This window comes from Chelonoidis abingdonii, chromosome 5 (genome assembly GCF_003597395.2).
Source record: "Chelonoidis abingdonii isolate Lonesome George chromosome 5, CheloAbing_2.0, whole genome shotgun sequence".
Taxonomy (NCBI): Eukaryota; Metazoa; Chordata; order Testudines; family Testudinidae; genus Chelonoidis; species Chelonoidis abingdonii.
Genome location: NC_133773.1, coordinates 119335791 through 119356170, shown reverse-complemented (window position 1 = coordinate 119356170; position 20380 = coordinate 119335791). Strand labels below are relative to the sequence as shown.

General features: G+C 39.0%; 1 protein-coding gene across 4 annotated transcripts in view; it reads left to right on the top strand.

Moving 5' to 3' along the window:
* The first annotated feature begins 1319 nt into the window (after positions 1 to 1319).
* The window catches only part of STX18 (syntaxin 18), a 112266-nt gene continuing 93205 nt past the window's right edge, over positions 1320 to 20380 (top strand). For 2 of the 4 annotated variants that reach the window (XM_075066597.1, XM_075066598.1), the window contains exon 1: positions 1320 to 1566. In XM_075066597.1, the coding sequence (XP_074922698.1) occupies positions 1405 to 1566 (162 nt within the window). In that variant the 5' untranslated portion in view covers positions 1320 to 1404. The remainder of the gene's footprint in view (positions 1567 to 20380) is intronic. The other 2 variants (XM_075066599.1, XM_075066600.1) reach the window with 2 other exon arrangements.

Here is a 20380-nt window from a genome sequence, read left to right as displayed (position 1 = left end):
GTAGAAACTATGGGCTGGGGCAGGGAGTTGGGTGCTGGTGGGGGTTGAGGGCTCTGGCTGGGGGTGCAGGGCTCTGCGGGTGGGTTTTGGATGAGATTCAGGGTGGGGAGGTGGTCTGGGCTGGGAGTTCAAGTGCAGGGAGGAGTTGGCTCCGGCTGGGGGTACAGCTCTGGGCTGGGGCCAAGGATGAAGGGTTTGGATCAGGAGGGTCTCGGGGCTGGGGTCAGGGGTGTGGTTACATGGGCATGCTACCGTGTCAGTGACACAGTGGGGCTAGGCAGGCTCCCTGCCGTCTTGTCTCCATGCTGCCCCCCTGCCTCAGAGCTGGAATCTGCTGCTGTTTCTGGGCACAGCGTGGTCCAGACAGGTAGGAACTAGATCCACACACTTTTACACACCACATTGGGCAGTGCAGCGGTCCCCTTTGGGGATTCACCTCCTCCCCCCAGAGCAGTGGAGGTCTCCTGGGGGGCTACCACCCCACACTGGGGGCTCATCCCCCACATACACTGGTATGCAGGTCTTCCTGGTAGCCTACCCTCACTAAACACTGGGGCAGTGTAGGAGGTTTCTCCTTGGGGGCTACCCCCCACATTACCCACACACACTGGGGCAGCACAGGTCTCCCTAGGGGTAGGGGCTCATCCTCCACATTACCACAACACACTGAGGCAGGTGCAGGGTCTTTCCTGGGCGTGGGCCTCAGCCCCCATGTATACACATTTTACACTGGGGCAGCTTGCAGGGTTTCCCTGAGCGCTCACCCCCACATAGACACACAACATGGCCAGAGCGTCTCCCTGAGGGCTCACCCTCACTAGACACACACTGGGCAGTGCAGGGTCTCCCTGGGGACTCACCCCCCCATAAGCCCCACACTGGGGCAGTGCAGGGTTCCTGGGGACCACCCCTCCTCCCCGACACACACTGCGACGGCAGGCATCCCCTGGGCTCACGCCCCCACCCCACTGGGGCAGTGCAGGGTCTCCACTGGGGAAGCTCACCACCCCATAGCAACACATGGGGCAGTCAAGCTCTTTCTGGCGGAACTCACCGCCCCCCCAAGCCCACTGGGGCAGTTGCAGGTCTCCCTGGGGTCACCCACATAACACCACACTGGGCCAGTGCAAAGGGTCTGTCTGGGGGCTCACCCCCCTAGACACACACTGGGTTCAGTCAGGGCACCCAGGGCGGAGGGTCTCAACTGGGACTCGCGGCTGGCGCTGGGTTCTCTCCCCTGGCGCTCCCCGGGGCCGCCGGATGAGGCGGCGGAACGCCGCACGGCGGGCCAGGTTGTGCGGGGAGGACTGTGTGGAGGGACTCGGGGCAGGCCGGCGTGTCCGGCTGGCGGCCGGTGAGAGCGGGCCGGGCTTTGGGCCGGGCCGGCGGCCGGAGCGCGGCGCCATGGCCGTGGACATCACGCTGCTGTTCAAAGCCAGCGTGAAGACGGTGAAGACTCGGAACAAAGCGCTGGGGGTCGCGGCCGGCGAGAGTCCCAGGGATGAGCTGCTCAAGCGGGGCAGCCAGCGGCCCAAGAGCGACTTCTCCTGCCGGGCCCGCGAGGTGGTGAGTGCGGGGGCCGGCGTAGGGACTGCCCCGGGGAGCGGACCCAGGAGTCCGGGGACGAAGATGGTTATGGGGATAATAGTAGGAACAGCCAACAGCCCCGTCTGCACAGGGGCCTCTCCCCGAACCCCCGGCCAGCCCCTCTCCGCAGCTACAGGTGACCCGCAGATTAGTGCCGTGCAAAGTGATGGGGGGTGGGGTGTTTCTCCTCTTCTCCCTCTTTCACTTCGTGCACTTGGCAACCCTCCAGGCACTGATCTCTTTTCCCTTTATAGCCCGTTCGTCCTGCCAGCTGCGGTGCCCATGGAGTCGGTCGGTGGCTCTGCGTGGCTGCAAGGCTCTGTCCTTGCCTCGCGGCCCAGATTGCAGGATGAGGGTTTTAGGAGGAGGCTTTTAAAAGATTCAGTTTCCACGAAGACCCGGGTGCTGGCCGGGCACTTCTGAAAAATCTGCCCAGTGGTCGTTTATTTTCTGTTGTTTGTGTGCAACTTTCACACAAGAAAACGAGAGAAAGAAAATATTAGTATAAATAAAATAATAGTAAACAGTATGATTGTAAAACTCTCAGCGTTTGGCGTGGGGACCCAGGAGAACCTAAAACTACTCTCAACGCTTTAAAAAAAAAAAAAAAGACTAGTTTTCAGGTTGACATTATCCCTTTTAAACTAATCCCTCCCCCAAGTGAGTTGGCAGATCCTTAATAAGACATGCATATTGCTCATAATAATGACACGTAGTACAGTCTTTGGTGATGTTATATAGCCTCTAGTCTATACTAGAGTCTATACTCATTAGTAGTCTGTACTCATTAGTGCTGATTCTGTTGCCTGCAAGGACCAGAATTTCCAAAGACAGAGTCATCTTTTCTGTAGGCCCTGCTATGGCAAACATTTATGCATAAGTGTAAATTTATTAATATGAATAGTGGCATAGGCATTACTGAAGTTTATTTACGTAAGTAGTTCTAGTATGTGCCTAGTTACCGGCAGTTTTTCAGAATTGGGGCCATACACGCTATCAGTGGTTTACTCTACCACTACTCATGCATAGCTGGGTTGCAGATTTATGTATAGTGTATGTTCTGTGTGCAGATAAATGTTACACCCCATACAGGTATAGTGTCATAACCATGTGATAAATTGTATTCACCATGAACCGTTTGATAGCCATACCTGCCTTCTGTTCATTAATCTCCCTCTTTGGGATTTAGTCTGTTATTCCAACCATCTGAACAGCTTTAATGAAGTGCCACTTTTTAAAATCAATAAACAGAGGAATGTTTGTTTCTGGAGTTGTGCTTTTTTAAAAATAAATTTAATAGGCTAAATTCTATCCTGGTTTAAATATTGAAGTCAGTGGAGTTGTACCTACATAAACTAGAGCTGGAGTGACCTGATATATATAAATTAAATATATAACCTGCAATTATTGGAAACAAAAATATGTATATTAGAGAGAAAATATATTGTTAAGAAATGAAAATGGTGTGATGCTTTTGCTGGAAGGTATCCACAGAGTTGCACTTTTTGGCATAATGTCACAGGAATATTTTACTTTTGACAATATCAGTGATTTGCAGAAGAATGGATTTAGAGGTGGGAGCGAGAAAGTCTCTGAAATAAATATTTTTGTAAAAAATAGTAGTGATCTTTCTATCCAGTTATTTATAAACCAAGATTTTACGGTCTTAAATTAAAATCCCATTTAAAGACTGTTTTGTTAGTTTTAAGATAATTAATTAAATTGTGGTGGTAATTTGACTTTATCAAAACTAGAAGCTTGTCTCCAGGAACACTCTCATCTTAAATCACTTAAAACTGTAGTAATAAACACCAGAAAACTTCTTGTTTCAGGCTTCTGGGCAGTAGCATGAGTGCTGCCTAGGCAAATGGAAGTGTCCTTGTTTGGTAGGCAGGAAATTTGACAACAGGGTGGACTGGTATGGGTGATACCTTGGAGGACCATTCTCCATGGTCTTTCCAAACTCCTCCCAAGCCCAAGCTTTCGCTTCAATGACCACTATAGCCGCAGCACTCTTCGCCAGAGTGAAGGTTGGGTCTGATGCAAGAATGGCAGCAAGAGAAATAGACCATGATGGACTGGCCCTCCGCAGTGGAAACTGGCTTTAAATTTTTTCTTTTTATTTCGGGTTTTATGTTTGCAACAAAAATTTAATTTGTGCATAATTATAAATATATATTTTTATTTTTTTGTGATATCACACATTTTCAGTTAAAGATAAAAAGACCTTTAATAGGTTTATTTTTAATTTGGAAATGGCTCATCCCTCAGCCGAATGAGTTGTTATCCCTATGGCATAACTTGCCAGCTGTGGGGCATCAAAAATCTTGAAAATCCACATTAATCAATTAAACTGTTCAAAGAAAAAGCATATTATTAATATTTTGCAAAATGGTTTTGTTGGGGTGTTTTCTAAAATGCTTGTTAAATTATGAATTTAAATTGTACTGAAACAGTGCAATTTCTGGGAATGAGAGGATTTTCTCAGGAGTTTATACTTGAATATGCAGAAATAGCTGTTCCCTTACATACTTGAATTAAAAAAGATACTGGAACTCAAACCTTCAATTGACTGAAGCAGTCACTAAATTGAAATGGGCATTAGTCTCAGCTCCTGTATTGGTTAAGCCTGACTATTCACAATCATTTGTGTTAGAACAAGATGCTACAGAAAAAACACTGGCAGCTGCCTTGGGTCAGCACAGGAATTCAATTGTCTATTGGAGCCCAATTGTTTATGCATCTCAAGTATTAACTATAGTTGAACAGAAATATTCTTAGTGTAAATAACATATGGTGGCTACATTTTGGACTGTTAAGCATTTTGCTTATATTGCCTTTCATAGACTCATAGGACTGGAAGGGACCTTGAGAGGTCATCTAGTCCAGTCCCCTGCACTCATGGCAAGACTAAGTATTATCTAGATCATCTCTGACAGGTGTTTGTCTAACCTGCTCTTAAAAATCTCCAATGATGGAGATTCCATAACCTCCCTAGGCAATTTATTCCAGTGCTTAACCACCCTGACAGGAAGTTTTTCCTAATGTCCAACCTAAACCTCCCGTACTGTAATTTAAGCCCATTGCTCCTTGTCCTATCCTCAGAGGTTAAGAAGAACAATTTTTCTCCCTCCTCCTTGTAACAACCTTTTATGTACTTGAACCCTATTATCATATCCCCTCTGTCTTCTCTTTTTCAGACTAAACAAACCCAATTTTTTAAATCTTCCCTGATAAGTCATGTTTTCTAGACCTTTAATCATTTTTGTTGCTCTTCTTTGGACTTTCTCCAGTTTGTCCACGTTTCCTGAAATGCGGCGCTCAGAACTGGACACAATACTCCAGCTGAGGCCTAATCAGTGTGGAGTAGAGCGGAAGAATTACTTCTCATGCCTTGCTTACAACACTCTTGCTAATACATCCCAGAATAAAGTTTGCTTTTTTTGCAACAGTGTTACACTGTTGATTTATTTAGCTTGTGATCCACGATGACCTCCAGATCCCTTTCCGCAGTACTCCTTCCTAGGCAGTCATTTCCCATTTTGTATGTGTACAACTGATTGTTCCTTCCTAAATGGAGCACTTTGCATTTGTCCTTATTGAATTTCATCCTATTTACTTTAGACCATTTCTGCAGTTTGTCGAAGTCATTTTGAATTTTAATCCTATCCTTCAAATCACTTGCAACCCCTCCCAGCTTGATATCGTCCACAAACTTTGTAAGTGTCCTCTCTGTGCCATTATTTAACAGAACCGGACCCTGAACTGGTCCCTGTGGGACCCCACTCGTTATACCCTTCCAGCATGACTGTGAACCACTGATTATCAATACCCTGCACACCCTAGTACAATTCTTATTTCCCAATTATTAAGGGAAACCCCAAAAAGGATTAATCGGTTAATTAATCAGAGTAATGATTAAAACTGGAAATTAGAGTAGAGCTAAGGAAATAATGTATGTACCCATTACACTGCATACATTCAGAAACATTCAAGAAGCTTTAAGAGATATCCAAATGGGGAAGATGCCTAGCCTCATCACCCGTGAATATTTGCTGGATTGGTATAGGAGTGAAACACAGCTGCTCACAGAGATTGTTACCACAGCTAGGTTTCCCAGGATATCAGTGTTACTAATTTACAGAACATTTGCAAGTTTGTTTTTCGCTTTCCCTTCCAATAATTGAAAAGAAGGATGTTTATGAGAAAATAGTATATGTTCACTTTGTAGGGGTCCTTGAAGACTCCATTTTTAAGGGAAGTGTCAAGGTCTCCCAGATACTAGTAAGACACATGGAAGATGGCAAACCCCAGTGTTCCCTCTAATTTTTCACGTCCATGTGCGGAATGAATTTTGTTATATGAGACACACATCACCTTCATATTGGTGCACATAACAAAATTCATGTGATGTGGGTATTTTCAGTTTACATGATCTAATGATTTTTTTTTGTAAAGAATTGCCATAATGGACCAATGTACACATCAAAAATATGCTAGACTGGTTTATACAGGTACTGAGTAAGGAGGAAAAGAAAAATTCCCGATCTCAGCAGTTTAGTGTCTGAAATTACACTTAAGTACAAATCCATAACAAATGATGGTGTATATGCATGTCTAACAAAGCTTTTAAGAACCAACCCACCTGCCTTCCCTGATATATTGACATTGGTAAAAAGACAGTTCTCATTGTCCTGTAGCATTGCAGTGGTGATAGTTTTTCCATAACATTTAAAAACCAAAACCAAAATCCAGCGTACGCTTACAGCAAAGCAGTCTCTTGGACTTGTTATAGGTAAAACCAAATGGCATTAAAATCTCTACATCAGACTATTTATTGATTTGAAGGGGGTCTAAGAACAACATATGTGGACACAGTCACAATATGTAATCAGCAGCAACAACAGGTGGAAATAGAACACTGCTAGTCTAGCTAACTGGATCTAGATTTCAAACAAGATAGCTGTTACTCATATATTACAATAGTTTAATAATGTTTGCAGGGTTGTTGCAGCCATGTTAGTCCCAGAATATAGGAGAGAGAAGGTGAGTGAGATAAGATCTTTTATTGGGCCAACTTCTGTAGTGGATGAGACAGAGGCCTGGTCTATGTGCTAGGACAATTAGGTCGGTTACTAAGGGAAGCTACTGATACCATAGCGTCATGAGTTCCTTAACACTTTATGTATGTTAATACAGTACTATATTTGCTAAAAGTTCAGGCTTGGTGTAGGATATAATAATTGATGAGCCTAATCCTGAAAACCGCTGCTCATGAGACTAATTTCGTTTAAATCTATGAGAAAATTGAGACGACATCAGAACTGAGTCTGTTTCATCACAGTTAATTAGTTAGTCTGTGATGAAATACACCATAAGAACTAGTGCTATGAAATTGCATCAGAAAGAGACTACGCGACAACAAATACTACCAAAAATGTCAGAATTGAAGTTGTTAGAATCCTTTATATAATATATATAATCTTAAAGAGATTTAGTGTTCAGTTTAAAGACTTGACTCTAATGGTTACCTAATAATTCCCAAAAGAGAACATATGTCTGCAAATGTATTATATAGTATTCTTGGTATTGCCAATTATACTCTTTAGTAGAAATTAATTAATATGACCAATTTTGGACTACAAGTTATTTTTAGTTCACTTTTTTTAACTGTGGGTAATGAGCTAGAGTCTAATAAATTGGGCTCATAGCTGAGGTCATTAGGAAAAAAACAGATTTATTTCTCCCTCTTCTAACTATTAAAAAGTTTGTAACATTTTTTGATAATGCTGTGTTTTGTACAGTACTTGCACACAACCTTTTATCTTTTGAGTGATTCCAAATTGTACATTTTTTTTCAGCACTATTTAAATGTATCTCTTTTCAGCATGAATGTCAGATTCTGCTTCATAACTGAGGTTGAAAGTGGTATCTCATTTATTATCAGTCTGATTCTTTTTTATTTTTCAACCTCCTCATTGCATCCCCTCCATCCTACTTAGAGAAGAATTTTGTCCTAAAAGATTGCGGGAAGCTATGAAGATCATATTAAAAGTGCTGGGGAAGAAAGAGTGAAAAACAATAAGAGAAAATGATATAGGAAAGATATTAAAATGATTTCAGAGTACAATAAAAAGCTTTCATTCAATCAGCTGATGGTCCCCATGTGACTGTTTCTGGTTTCAGCCAAATTCGTTTAAGAAATAGTGGTGAGTATACGTGGTCAGTCTTTGGAGGATGTAGTTATGAGTGTCCTTATTTTTGGGATCTCTTAAAAATGTCAGTTCAAAGTCAGCTACCTTTAAAAAAAGAAAAGAAAAGTAAACTCCTAACCCCATAAGTTGTTTTCTCAATATAAAGTAAATGACAGGGCTGAAAATTAGGGTGACCCCCCCCCCCCCGAGTTGCTAGTTATTTTTGCCAGTGTGGCTAATCGACCGTCCTGTGGCAGTGAAGCATCCAAAAGTATTCCAAGTCTACCACTCAGTATTCTGAAGGCACATGCCCTCTCTGGTGGAGGATATCCATTCCTCCTCATCCCCCCATTTTAGTCTTCCAGGGCCAACTTTGATACCCCTGGGTCACTGATTTTTTTTATTTTATTTTATTTTATTTTGGATGAGAGGGAGAGGGGATTTTTTTTTTTTTACTGGGTTTTAACTGTGGGAGGAACTCTAGGATTCTGTTGGTGGAGTTAGAGCCACTGTAAACTCTTTTCAGCTGCTGGCTAACAGTTGAATTGGCTTCTCCTCTGAGTTGCTGACTTGACATCTTGCCACAAGTACAGGATAAGTTCGGTGGAGGCCCAGTTACAGGCTTCTAACACATAGTGGATTGGGGAAGAAGGGAAGATTTGGCCTCTTGCTGTCCTCGGAAGCAGACACCACTTGTGGCAGGGGATGAACCCCAGGAAAGGGAGAAACAGGAGACTGGAGAGATAGCCTCAGAGGGAGCAGAAGGGGAGTGAACTTAAATGGAGAAACAGAGTGATAGGAAAAGACAGGCACAGAGAGAGAGAGGGGAGGACTGGAGAGAAGGTGGAATACTGAGTGAGATCCAGGGAGCTAGATAGAACAGAAGAGGAGGAGAGACAATTGAACACACAGAGTAGGGAGATGGACACAACAAATAGGACAAATGAGAGAAAGAAAATGAGGGAGAAAACAGAAAATGGTGTGGAAAGTGATAGAATGGGTCTGAAATGGGAGGAGAGAAAACGGGAATGAAGAAGGGGAAGCAAGGAAAAACTTAAGAGAACTTTTAGTTCAGTGAATTCTGTTTGTTATGCTTTATTTTTTATTATTCTGGCAGATGTTATGTATCTCTAAATTTTGGGAGTAGGATGGGCTGACCATTTTGACCACTTCTTTTATGTTCATATTGTTGGCAGTTTGGATTCTGCAGTTAAAGAACTCATGAAGAAGACAAAAATAAAATTTGAAATTTAGCCGAGCAAACAGAAAACCAGCTTCATTCTTTGGAGACTTGTCCACTGGAGAGTTTTTTCCCCCAGATCTTGCTTGCTTTGGGAATACCTCGGCTCTTTTTCTTCTTCAGGAGAGATCTGGAGATGATCATTTCTCCCTTTTCTTATTTTAAATAAGTTAGGGGAGGGGAGCTAGGCCTGTACTTTTATAGATACGTATAGCATGTGTCCCATGTTTTAGTTTTGTACTATGTTGATGTAAAAAAAAAAAAACATCGTGATGAGGCAGGAAGGGATACCCTATTTGTCTTGGGCATTTGTAGAATGCTGTTCACCATAGAATCTGTTGAATACAGAGGCAGGCCGAAGCAGTTTCCTTTCTCTGACTAACATACTGTCAGAGAGATCATAGATCTTAGGAACTTTGTGCTGTGAAACTTTTACCATATTATCAGAACTACAGTTGTGCTACTGTAGTTTAGGACTATAGCAGTGATTATACATTTAAATTTTGTCAGAAACAAAATGGGAGTTTTTGGTTGTCAAATTGTCTCTCTCAACACAGGTACAAAGGCACGTGAATAGGAAGTACTTAAGATGTGGGCATTCAAACTGAAAAACCAAAGAAACTGTATTATGTAAACAAATAGTAATAAATATTTGCTGTCAATATGTGCTCAGGTAACATTTATGCTGCAGTATCTTTGGAATTGTTTTTATCACCATAATTATATGCTAGGGTGAAATCTCAATGTCAAGCTATTTCCTTGTATTTTTTGGCACCCAATGGATTAAAATTCTTTTTGTTTCAGCACTGATGAAGAGATATTGTATGTTAGTAAAATATAGTGTAATGTTCTTTGTCTTGTGATCTCCATGCCAGTACACCTGTAAAATGTTTTTCAAGGTGGAGAATAAATAGATCAAGGATTGGAATTACATCTTTAGCAGTTAGAGCAATTAAAGGGTAAAACTGTGGGTTGCGGGGAGTTGCCAACAATTTTTGAAAAATGTTTCTAATAACTAAAATATTACAGTTTAAAATAATTGCTTAGAATGATAATAGGGGCTACTTTACTGAAAACATAAGTTTTCCTGGTTTCAGGGCAGTGGTGACAAACTTTTCTGTCTGCAAAAAATAACACTTCATAGTTGTCAGGTGGCAACCTTTCCGGTATTTGTTTGCCCCTTCTCACCCTTTCATTTTGACTCCGCTTCCATCTTTCCCTTTGTTTAGGGGCAGGGATAGCAGTACAAATGTATGTACCTCATGTACTCAAGTTTAAGTTTCTGCCTTCTGTTCTGTTTACGCAAATATTTTATCTCACATCTTTGAAAAAACAAATACGTTTAAAGGTAATCCATCCCCCTCCTAAGTATTGTTTTCCTCGTAAGTAAAGTCCTCATGATGAAGCCCACAATGGATGAAATTTTAAAAAATGTTTTCACTTGGTTATCTATTTTTAATATATACTAAGATGTCTTGGAGACCATATAAGTGCTTAGATGTAGATGAATATGAAAAAATGAACTTGTGCAGAATCACCACTTGAATCCCATCTGTCAGGTATTTCCTTGTTTGGTTGACTGTTTTTTTTCTCCTGGGGTTTTGTGGATTTAATCTGATTCTGGTATGCAGCGTGACCTGTGAAGGGAGGCTTGGGCTCAAACCAGGGACAGAGCCTAGGCTTGGTGTGCAGTGTAGCCATATCCTCCAGAAACTCTGAGAAAAAGCATATCAGTTAATCAGACAGATTGACTAAGATTAAGAGCGAAGTCTTAATGTTTTGTGGTCACTAAAGAGTTGAAGCTCTGATGTAGAAGGCTTTGAGCTGGCTGCAAACTGAATTTCACTACTGTAAAAAAAAATTTCAAAGTTTTGGAAATTTTGTTATCCCGAATGGGGCTGAAAAGCCAAACCCTGGACATTTTTTGTGGAAGTGAAATTCTGCAATATTTCATTTTGGAAACACTGACATATTCCCACTGTGGGAATGTTTTGGTGTTTTCAAAGCAGAATGTACTCCCCAGGACACTGGAATGCCTGGCTCCATGGCAGCCTGTGAGCTCTGCCTCTGCAATAGCCCATTAGGTGAGCTGCTGAGCTCCAGCCCCATAGCATCCCATCAGGTGGGCTTCTGAGGAGACAGGGAGGTGGGTGAGCAAGAAACCAGACAAGTTTCTGTTGGAATTTTTGTAGAAACTAACAGGTTTCCATGGAAAATTTCAAATGTGAAGAATCAGCATTTTCTGAGGGAAAAACGTTTTCTTGGAAAATTTCCAACCACCTCTCATAACACAGTCTCAGAATTTCTGGTTGTTTTCAGACTGGCACTATGCATGCAGAGCTAAGGTTGCTTGAGTAATTGGATTGTGTGTGTATTTGCATACCTTCAGATAGTTTGGAGGTTGTTGTAAAGTGGAAACTTAACTTGGAATTTCCAAGCTTTCTAGTGTTTCTGTCATTTGAGGAAACTCCAGTGTTCTTTTTAGAGGTTTTTTTGGCTGAACTAAGTGACGCATTCTTTCAAACTTAACTCCAGGTTTACAAAGTTTTTGTCTGGGAATTTCTTTGATTTTTATTTGATTAGGGGAAGAGTGCGAGCAATGGAGGTGGGAGTTGAATAGGTCTCTTACAAAACTCTGTGAACTGGAGGTAATGCATTATGTAAAGATAGAAAAATCTAGCTTACTTTAATTGTAAAAACAAATAACTGAGATAGCAAACTGACATGTGAAATCAAAACGTGATCATGATGATAACCATTTAAAGACTTGTGGAGAAACAAATATTTATTGAAAATAAAAACCAGGTTTAAGGGCCCTAATGCTGACTTTTGGAAATATAACCATGTTGTGGTATTTGGAATACCCTATGTCCTGTACAGTAGATATTGTTTAAAATTGCTTGGGAACTGGAGCTTGCATTTGTGAGTTTGGAATGTCCTGCGGATAATTAAGTTGTGGTCAGGTTTTAGAAAAATAAAAAGTTCTCGAACTATGATTTTATAAACATGCTACAATAACATTTCTTTATATTTAACAGTTTCTTGTAGAAAGCTGATACTCTCACGAGGCATTGATTAAAGGTAAAACATCAAGAAAGAAAAAATATTAAATTAAAACTTCACTTAGGATGTTGACAGTTGGCTTGTAATATTAAACAGATGTGCATGTTCTTGGGATATTCTTTCAGAACTTGGTTACAAAGGTTTTATTTTTAAATGAAAGCTACAAATTTTTGCTTATTTTTCATTTATTTTTTCTTCAGCTTTTGTTCTATATTGTAGTCTAGACAGATCCACCTGGATAATATATGTTGAGTAATTTTTGTTGTATTATTCGGGGAGGTGAAGTGTTTCACCACGTAGATTTAAATTGGAGTACAGCAGATTTCATTATCTAAAGGATTTATTGAAAGTGCTCAAAGATTCGTAGGCCAAATTGTACTGGGAGATGTGCAAATACTGCTTTTATTGACTTCATCGTGAAGTACATGAGAGCAGAACCTGGCCTATTTAAACTATACTGATTGAAGAAACTGAAATAATATTATGTTTTTAAACCTTAAGATTTAATTTAAAAATCTAGTTTAATAAAATAAGCAGGTAAATATTGAGTAGAAGTAGGGAGATGTTGTTGTCACTGCATATGGCATTAATAAGGCAGTGGAATACTGTGTCCAGTTCTTCTGTCCGCACTTTTAAAAGGATGTTGAAGAATTGGAAGGGGTTCAGAAAAAAGCTACAAGAATAATCTGAGATCTAGAAATCTTGCAGTGAGATACTAAATAAGTCAGCCTATTAGCTTATCCAGTAAGAGGTTCGGAGGTGACTTGATCATGATGTAGAAGCTCCTATGGGGGAAGATTTCTGAAAGTAGAGGGCTCTTTCATCTCTCAAAGGTATAACATGATCCAGTGGCTGGAAAATGAAGTTGGACAAATTCTGACTAGAAATAAAGTGCGTATGTTTAACAATGAAGGCAATTAATCTTTGAAACCTAGAGATGTAGTAGATGCTTCATCTCTTGAAGTTTTTAATTCAAGATTGGACATCTTTCTAAAAGGTCTGCTGTAGTTCCAGAAGGTGTGAGCCTGATGTTGGAGTTACTGTGTGAGATTCTGTGGCCCATGTTATTTAGCAGGTCAAACTACATCTATCTGTCTACGGTACTATGGTCCCCATTATTATACAGAATGCCTCACTGTCTTTAATGTAGTTATCTTCATAACACCCATGGAAGAAGGGAAGTACTATTATTCCCACTGTACTGATGTGGAACTGAGGCACAGAGGGATTAAATTACTTGCTCCAGGTCTCACAGGAAGTCTACGGCAGAGTAAAGAATTGAACCCAGGTCTCTTGAAACCCAGGCAAGTGTTTTAACCCTGGGACCATCCTTCCTCTGATCACAAGTGTAATGTTCTAGTCTGGCCTTAGAAGTTATGAATCTATGAATATTCTGTCTTCATTTTAATAATAAGAGAAGTAGGCAACGATGCATTAATTTAAAGTATTTCTAATGTAGCCGTACCAGTCTTGAATTTAGTCTTGTACCTAGTTTAACCGTCAGTTGTAGAAATTACCTTTGTAAATTAAGAAAGCTTTATTTTCTGTAATAGTTTGGTATTGTACATAAATATAAGTGGAGATACTCAAATCCAAAGAGTATTTAATCATTTTATTTCAGTTGAGAAGCGAGGGGGGTGGGGGAATTAAATAATTATATCCTTTGAACTGCTTTGGTCTTCATACCATCTCAGTTTCATACATGTATCAGGTATCCCTTTCTTGTGTATTCTACTTCTCATTTCTCTTAAAAAGATCATGATATTCAATTTCTGCAATAAAATAAGGGCAACTGGCTGATATATGAATTTTGTTTTATTCAATGATATTCTTTCAGTTTCCTAACCGTAATTTCTCACCTTGCTTAAAAACCCATTATATAATATTACAGATGGGAAACACTTATGAAAACACAGATGCTGCATCTGTATTTTGATTACAGACTCAAAGATGTAAAGAATCAAGAGAACACTGTAAGAACTTATCTAAGAATTAAACAGTTTGAATAAAATCTGACTTTGCATATCATTTTATTTCATATTTACCATTCTTATGCTTTGTGGCATATAAAGTGCACTATACTCTGGTCTATGAAGGTAGCATTGTTTGAAAATTTCTTGCCTCTGTCCTGGAAAATTACAGTAATTTTAGATGTAGTTTGTGAGTTCACACAGTCCATTTGGAATACTACTTAGCATAATTTTCTTTTGTAGGAAAAATAAAATGTTGTACTTTTTTTAAAAAGAAATTTTTTTCCCCATAAGAATGATGGGCTGAAAAGAAGCCTTTTCCTTTGTTTCCTAGAATGGGGAGGAGATGTATTTTTATATGTTTGTTTTAAACAATGTTACCCCATATAGATAGTCACGTGAACATTATTCCAGTTGTAATGAAATGTAGTTGAAAGCACCCAGGAGAGATCTAGGAAATAATATGGTTACAAATATTCATTGTCTAAATCTGCTCTGGAGTGCATGTGAGTAGTTGCCATAACACCAATAGGCATCATTCATGCACGTCTGAGGGCCAAATTTGGCTAAGGGTGGCTGTGTTGTCAGTGTTTTTAAATAACTATGACTACAAAAAAGAAAACAAAAGAAATCTTTTAAGATTCTTCATCTTTTTTGAAATTTTTTTTTGCTTTATGTTTAATTTTGTTATTTGTATGAGGGCATTTCCGTGGACAGAACGCTTTTTAACTACTTTATACATATTGTGCAGCAATTAAATTAATCATTGAAATATACTAGTAGAACAGGGGTAGGCAACCTATGGCACGCATGCTGAAGGCAGCACACAAGCTGATTTTCAGTGGCACTCACACTGCTCAGGTCCTGGCCACTGGTCCGGGAGGCTCTGCATTTTAATTTTAATTTTAAGTTAATCTTCTTAAACATTTAAAAACCTTATTTACTTTACATACAACAATAGTTTAGTTATATATTGTAGACTTATAGAAAGAGACCTTCTAAAAACATTAAAATGTATTACTGGCACGTGAAACCTTAAATTAGAGTGAACAGATTAAGACTCGGCACAGCACTTCTGAAAGGTTGCCGACCGCTGTAGAAGAATCTTACTGATTTCAATGGGACTTTGTCACTATATATTACACAATCCATGCATTAGGACGTTGGTACGTTTTTGTCTTGGAAGTTGTATGATGAACATTATTGTTGTATATTTTGAAGCATCTTTCCACTTAAGCTTTTGTAGTAGCTACCTCGAAGTTCAACAACCAGGGTTTGGCCCTTAATGAGAAGAATCATTTGAAAGTAACATGATTAAAATATTAAACATTTGAAGTTCCCTGAGTAAGTGCCATACTTTCCAGCCTCTCTCAGCATCCTGTATGGAGATAAGAGGGTTTACATTAACATATTTGATGATATCCTTATTACCAGTGCTTAGATCCTAAATCTTTGATGATATACTGTCTGAGGGCTTGTCTACAAAAATTAATGTGAAATAAGGCAGTGGATTAACTATGCCTGATTAAGTCTACTTTATTCCAGAATAAGAGTGCCTTATTTCAAAGGATTAAGATAACGTGTAATAAAGCGCTCTTATTCCAGAATAAGAGCATCCACACATGGAAATTAGGGAGTTATTCTGGAATAGCTATTCCTATGTAGACAATCTTGTCTGATCCTGCAAAAGCAACTGCTTGAGTGTAATGGTCTGCACAACCAGATCTCTTCACAGGATAAGGACCTACCTGTATTCTTGCTCATATACAACTCATTTATATTTTATTTGGAAGATTATTATATAGAACAAAAAGGCTGAAGTGCAACTTCTGAGATATTAATAGTAAAATATAAAAATCTACCCTATTCTATTTAAATAATCTTTCCCTTTATGTATTGAGGCTGCAGTCTTTGCTGCTACATAGCATTCTGATTGGTTATTGTTAAATTATTATTTATTATTTGTACTACGGTAATGGCCAGGATTCCCAAACAAAGTCAGGGTTCTACTGTGCTGGGCACTAACAGGCATAGAATAACAGGAAGCTAGATAGTCTCTTTTGTGAACTGCTTACAATCTAAATAGACAAGACAATCAAAGGGTTACGGGGGAAGGATATACGAAATCCTGGCCCTATTGAAGTCAGTGGCAAAATTACCATTGACTTCAGTGAGGACAGGATCTCACTCATGAAATACAAGCAAAGTAAACAGTGATGGTCAGCAGATGGCATGTCATGTTCCACAATTTTTCTTGTTGATTTGAGGGATGAGGTGGTTCACTGGAAGGGAAACCTCACTGTTAAAATGTGTTTAAGACCCATTTCTGTAATATGCTTAAGCACATGTCTAACTTTCAGCATGTGAATAATGTTTAAAAGTAGGAATGTGTTTACATACCTTATTGAATTGGAACCTAGAAGAGAAGTTTTATCAGTTACTGAAAAGCCTATCTTTTATCACTTACTGTAGGGAGTTGGTCTGACTGCTGTTATGAGTAAGAGCATTCATGGTTTAATTGGATAATTTATTGATTCCTGTGTAGATATTTTTCACCTTAAAAGATAGCGTTTCTAAGAGTTTCTGTATACCAGTTGCTGAGAAAAAATTTCAGTTTTCCAAAAAAGTGCAATTTTGAAAATATGTAAGAGATGTAGCTATTAACCTACATGCACGTTTATAATACTAGAAAATGGGCAGTTTATTTACATTCAAAGACAGGATCTGATAGGCCCAAATTGCTTAAAACATCAGTTATTGAAGATGTACCCCTGGGAATTTGAGAAACCATTTAACAGATGAAAGTACATTTTGAAAAGTTCAACATTACAGGCAATCATAAAATGAATCAAAACAGTGCTTTCCCCCGTGAAATGTACAGAGCCCATCTGTGTCTAATCCAGTAATTACAGACAGAGTTCAATTACCTTTTCAAACTTGGAACAGACTGGAGACTAGGCAGTGAACAAATATAGGGTTTTGTCTAGACCTCAATTGACCGCAATCTAAAACTTGAATATATATTTATATTTTTTTTTTGGTTTGGTTTGATAGCTCTTAAAGGATTCATTTTGCTACCTAGTTGCCAGATCATGAAAGCTCTTGTTGCCAGGCACAGTGCTAGCTACTGGTCTTAATCCCTTTTAAGTTAGTAAGTCTGCACCTAGTAGTAAGAGTTTTGCAGAATGGAGACCTACTATTTTATTTTCTCAACATTGAGTTAATACATTTTAAGTGCAGCATAAGCTTTTGTTAATCAGCAGTTACAATTCTGTGTCTTTTTTTTAACAGTGCAGCCTTTAGTTGAGACTTTGAGCTGTACTAGATTAAGTTTGGAAGAGTTGTAACAATATTTTTAAATTCTATCGTGCAGTCACATAACAAGACATTACATCCTGAGAAAATAATTGTTGGTTTAGTCTGAAAAATGTAATCACGATAGGCTTTTCAGTTGCCTAACTTGCCTATTGGCACTGATCAGAAACCAGGATAAAAAATTCAGATATTTCACCTATCTATTAGTTTCAGGTGGGATTCTGGATAAAAGCGGATTATAACCAGAGCAAATTGGCTATACGTTCAGTCACATAAGCATACTCAAAGAACAGGCTCCACTGCTCCAAACTGCAAAAGTTAATAGAGTCTCCATGGCTGCCAAGTCCTAGGTCAGACAGCTTTTGTTATCAGCTCACAAAGTATATAAATCACCAGTTCATTATCTTATCTTTGGGAAATACATGGTGTGTGCTGCATCGAATAGTAGTAATATTTCCATCCTAACAGTCTGAGTGATTAATAAGGTGGCTTATATATGCATTCATTAATTAGGAAGTGGTCTGTACAATAAGGATGATATACAATATGCAAACAGATCCTGTTTTGCTATACAGAACGTAATCCTAACAAGTATTGACTCTTGGTGGTAAGGTAATTTCATTCATTTCATACACTGATGGCAACAGTGTGAAGAATAAATGTTATGTTTTTTACATGTGTTCGTACACAAGACTTTTGCTGAAACATGCAGAAATAACCTTTGTCAACATACATTATTATGAATTGTAGGGGTTTATTGGTGTGCAGATAGTGAGAGAAAGGGATATGGCTATAGTAATAGACACATCCAGTTTAACTTTCTGATTTATAATGGTGTAGTAATCAGTATTGTGTAGTAGTTGGTGTATAGAGTAGTTACTGGTAGTTAAGAATGAACCTGGTGATGACTTCTCATGTTCTCAGTTGCCATTTTAGACTAAACAAGACAGACTCTTCCCAGGGAATAATCAGCTTTTCTAATGTATAGCAACAGTAGGGCTTTTTCCTTTTTTTTTCATGTTTAAATAGCTTTCCTAGTTGGTAACAAACACCTGTTAGTCAGGAAAAACTGATAAAATTGAGATGTTAAATGACTGAAATTGAGGTGTCTAATAAATGGCGAAGGTTATATTTTGGGGTCTGTGTTGTTCAAAATGTATTCGCTCTCTATGCTTGATAAGCGTGGAAAAAGTCGCTTGATGCCAGTTTTCTAAATTAATTAATTGTAGTGCATATTCATTAGCTGGGTGTTCATATTTCCAATTTTTTAAGCAAAACGTAATACCTAAGACATTATTCCAGAAATGCCATTGTAATATACCCATATTACGTACCAAAAATTATGTTAAAAGAACATTAATGTTGCAAGTTGAGTTCTGAAAAGTTAGGAAATGCCAGAATTATATATGCTACTCCTTTATAAAGGTTTTTCTCTGAATGTGCTGAGAACCTGTCTCTCCCCTCCTTGGGCTTCAGTAGGAGTTACTGGTACTTAACAATGTTGAAATCAGGCAAAACATTGGTTCAGGAGCCTAGCATTAGGCATCGATTTCAAAATTGTGATTCTAGGTATTAAAGTTGAGTGTATAGGTTCATAGAAGTTAGAAATACAAAAGATCTCCTACCTCTGTGGTGCTCACCCTGTCATGTGCACCAAAATTTTCTTTTTCATCTCATAGTTTTGCAGAACTTCAACCTTCATTAACAAATAATTTTTTTAGCCCTTCATTGTTGCAAAGAGATTATTCTAAAAGTAAACTACAGCAGTGTCTTCCTGAGTCTGTAGACAACCTAAATCAGTAAGTCTGTGATGTCTCGCAGCGTCCATGCAAGTCAAGGTAGTGTAGTTCTGAAGCTTAGTAAAATATTAAGACTGTTAACAAAAAATGGTTGTCCATTGTGATGGATGTTATAGTAGTTAGAAACAAATAAAGACATTTGTATATATAGTATACAACTTACTAGGTTACTTATGGCCCATCTATACTACACCTTGACCCCGATATAACACGAATTTGGATATAATGTGGTAAAGCAGCACTCTGGTAGAGTGGGGCTGTGCGCTCCTGTAGATCAAATCAAGTTCGATATAACGCGGTAAGATTTTTTTGGCTCCCGAGGACAGCATTATATCGAGGTAGAGGCGTACCAGTCTGTTGGTGCCAGTGCACAATTGTTTGCTGTGATTCAGGTTATCTGTGGGTTAACGCAATTTTTGTTTGTGGTGTAGATGATACAACATGGTTATGGAAACCAGACTACATTTCATTCTGATACTGCCTGGTGTATATTTCATCATTTCCTTGATTACATACTCTTGATATTTGTAAAGCAGATGTACAAAAATGAACAACTATATTTTTAAAAAAAGCAATTCTAGTGTTGATGGGGTTTTTAGTTTGTTTTTAAAAGTGATGGTAAATGTCCTCTGCACCCCCATGGAAATCTTTCCATTGTAATATTTTGGACCAGATTTTCATAAATCTGTCCCTGCAGTTGCATCCACATTTTCCAAACCTCATTTCTGATTGAAATACCGTACATGGATTCAGAATCACTTAGTGCGCTCACATTTTTGGTTTAGCTGCATCCCTTCAACTAAATGTTGAAAATATGACCCTGGTTTCTTGGTGCTGTCATTTCTAAATCTAAAGTAAAATGTTGTAACAAACTACAATGGCTGGATTCCTCCTTACTGCATATTGTCCTGTTAAATAGTCATCCCATTCTCTATTTCATGCTTGCTTAGGGGGTCTCTTCCCCCCTACTCCAATCTTGATTTTTTTGTTCTTTCTCTAATTGTGTGTGCTTGTATTTCTGGCTCTATTTGCTCTATCACACTCTTTTCATGTCTGGTTCTCTTGCAGTCTGTTTCATGTGGGCTTTGTTTTAGTATATTCCTGCCTTGAGTCTCCTTTTGTCTATGGTCCGTTCAGTACCTTTCTGATACTGTTTTTCTTCTTTCTATTTCCTTTTCTATTAGCGTGCACCATGGAATTAAAAACCACTTA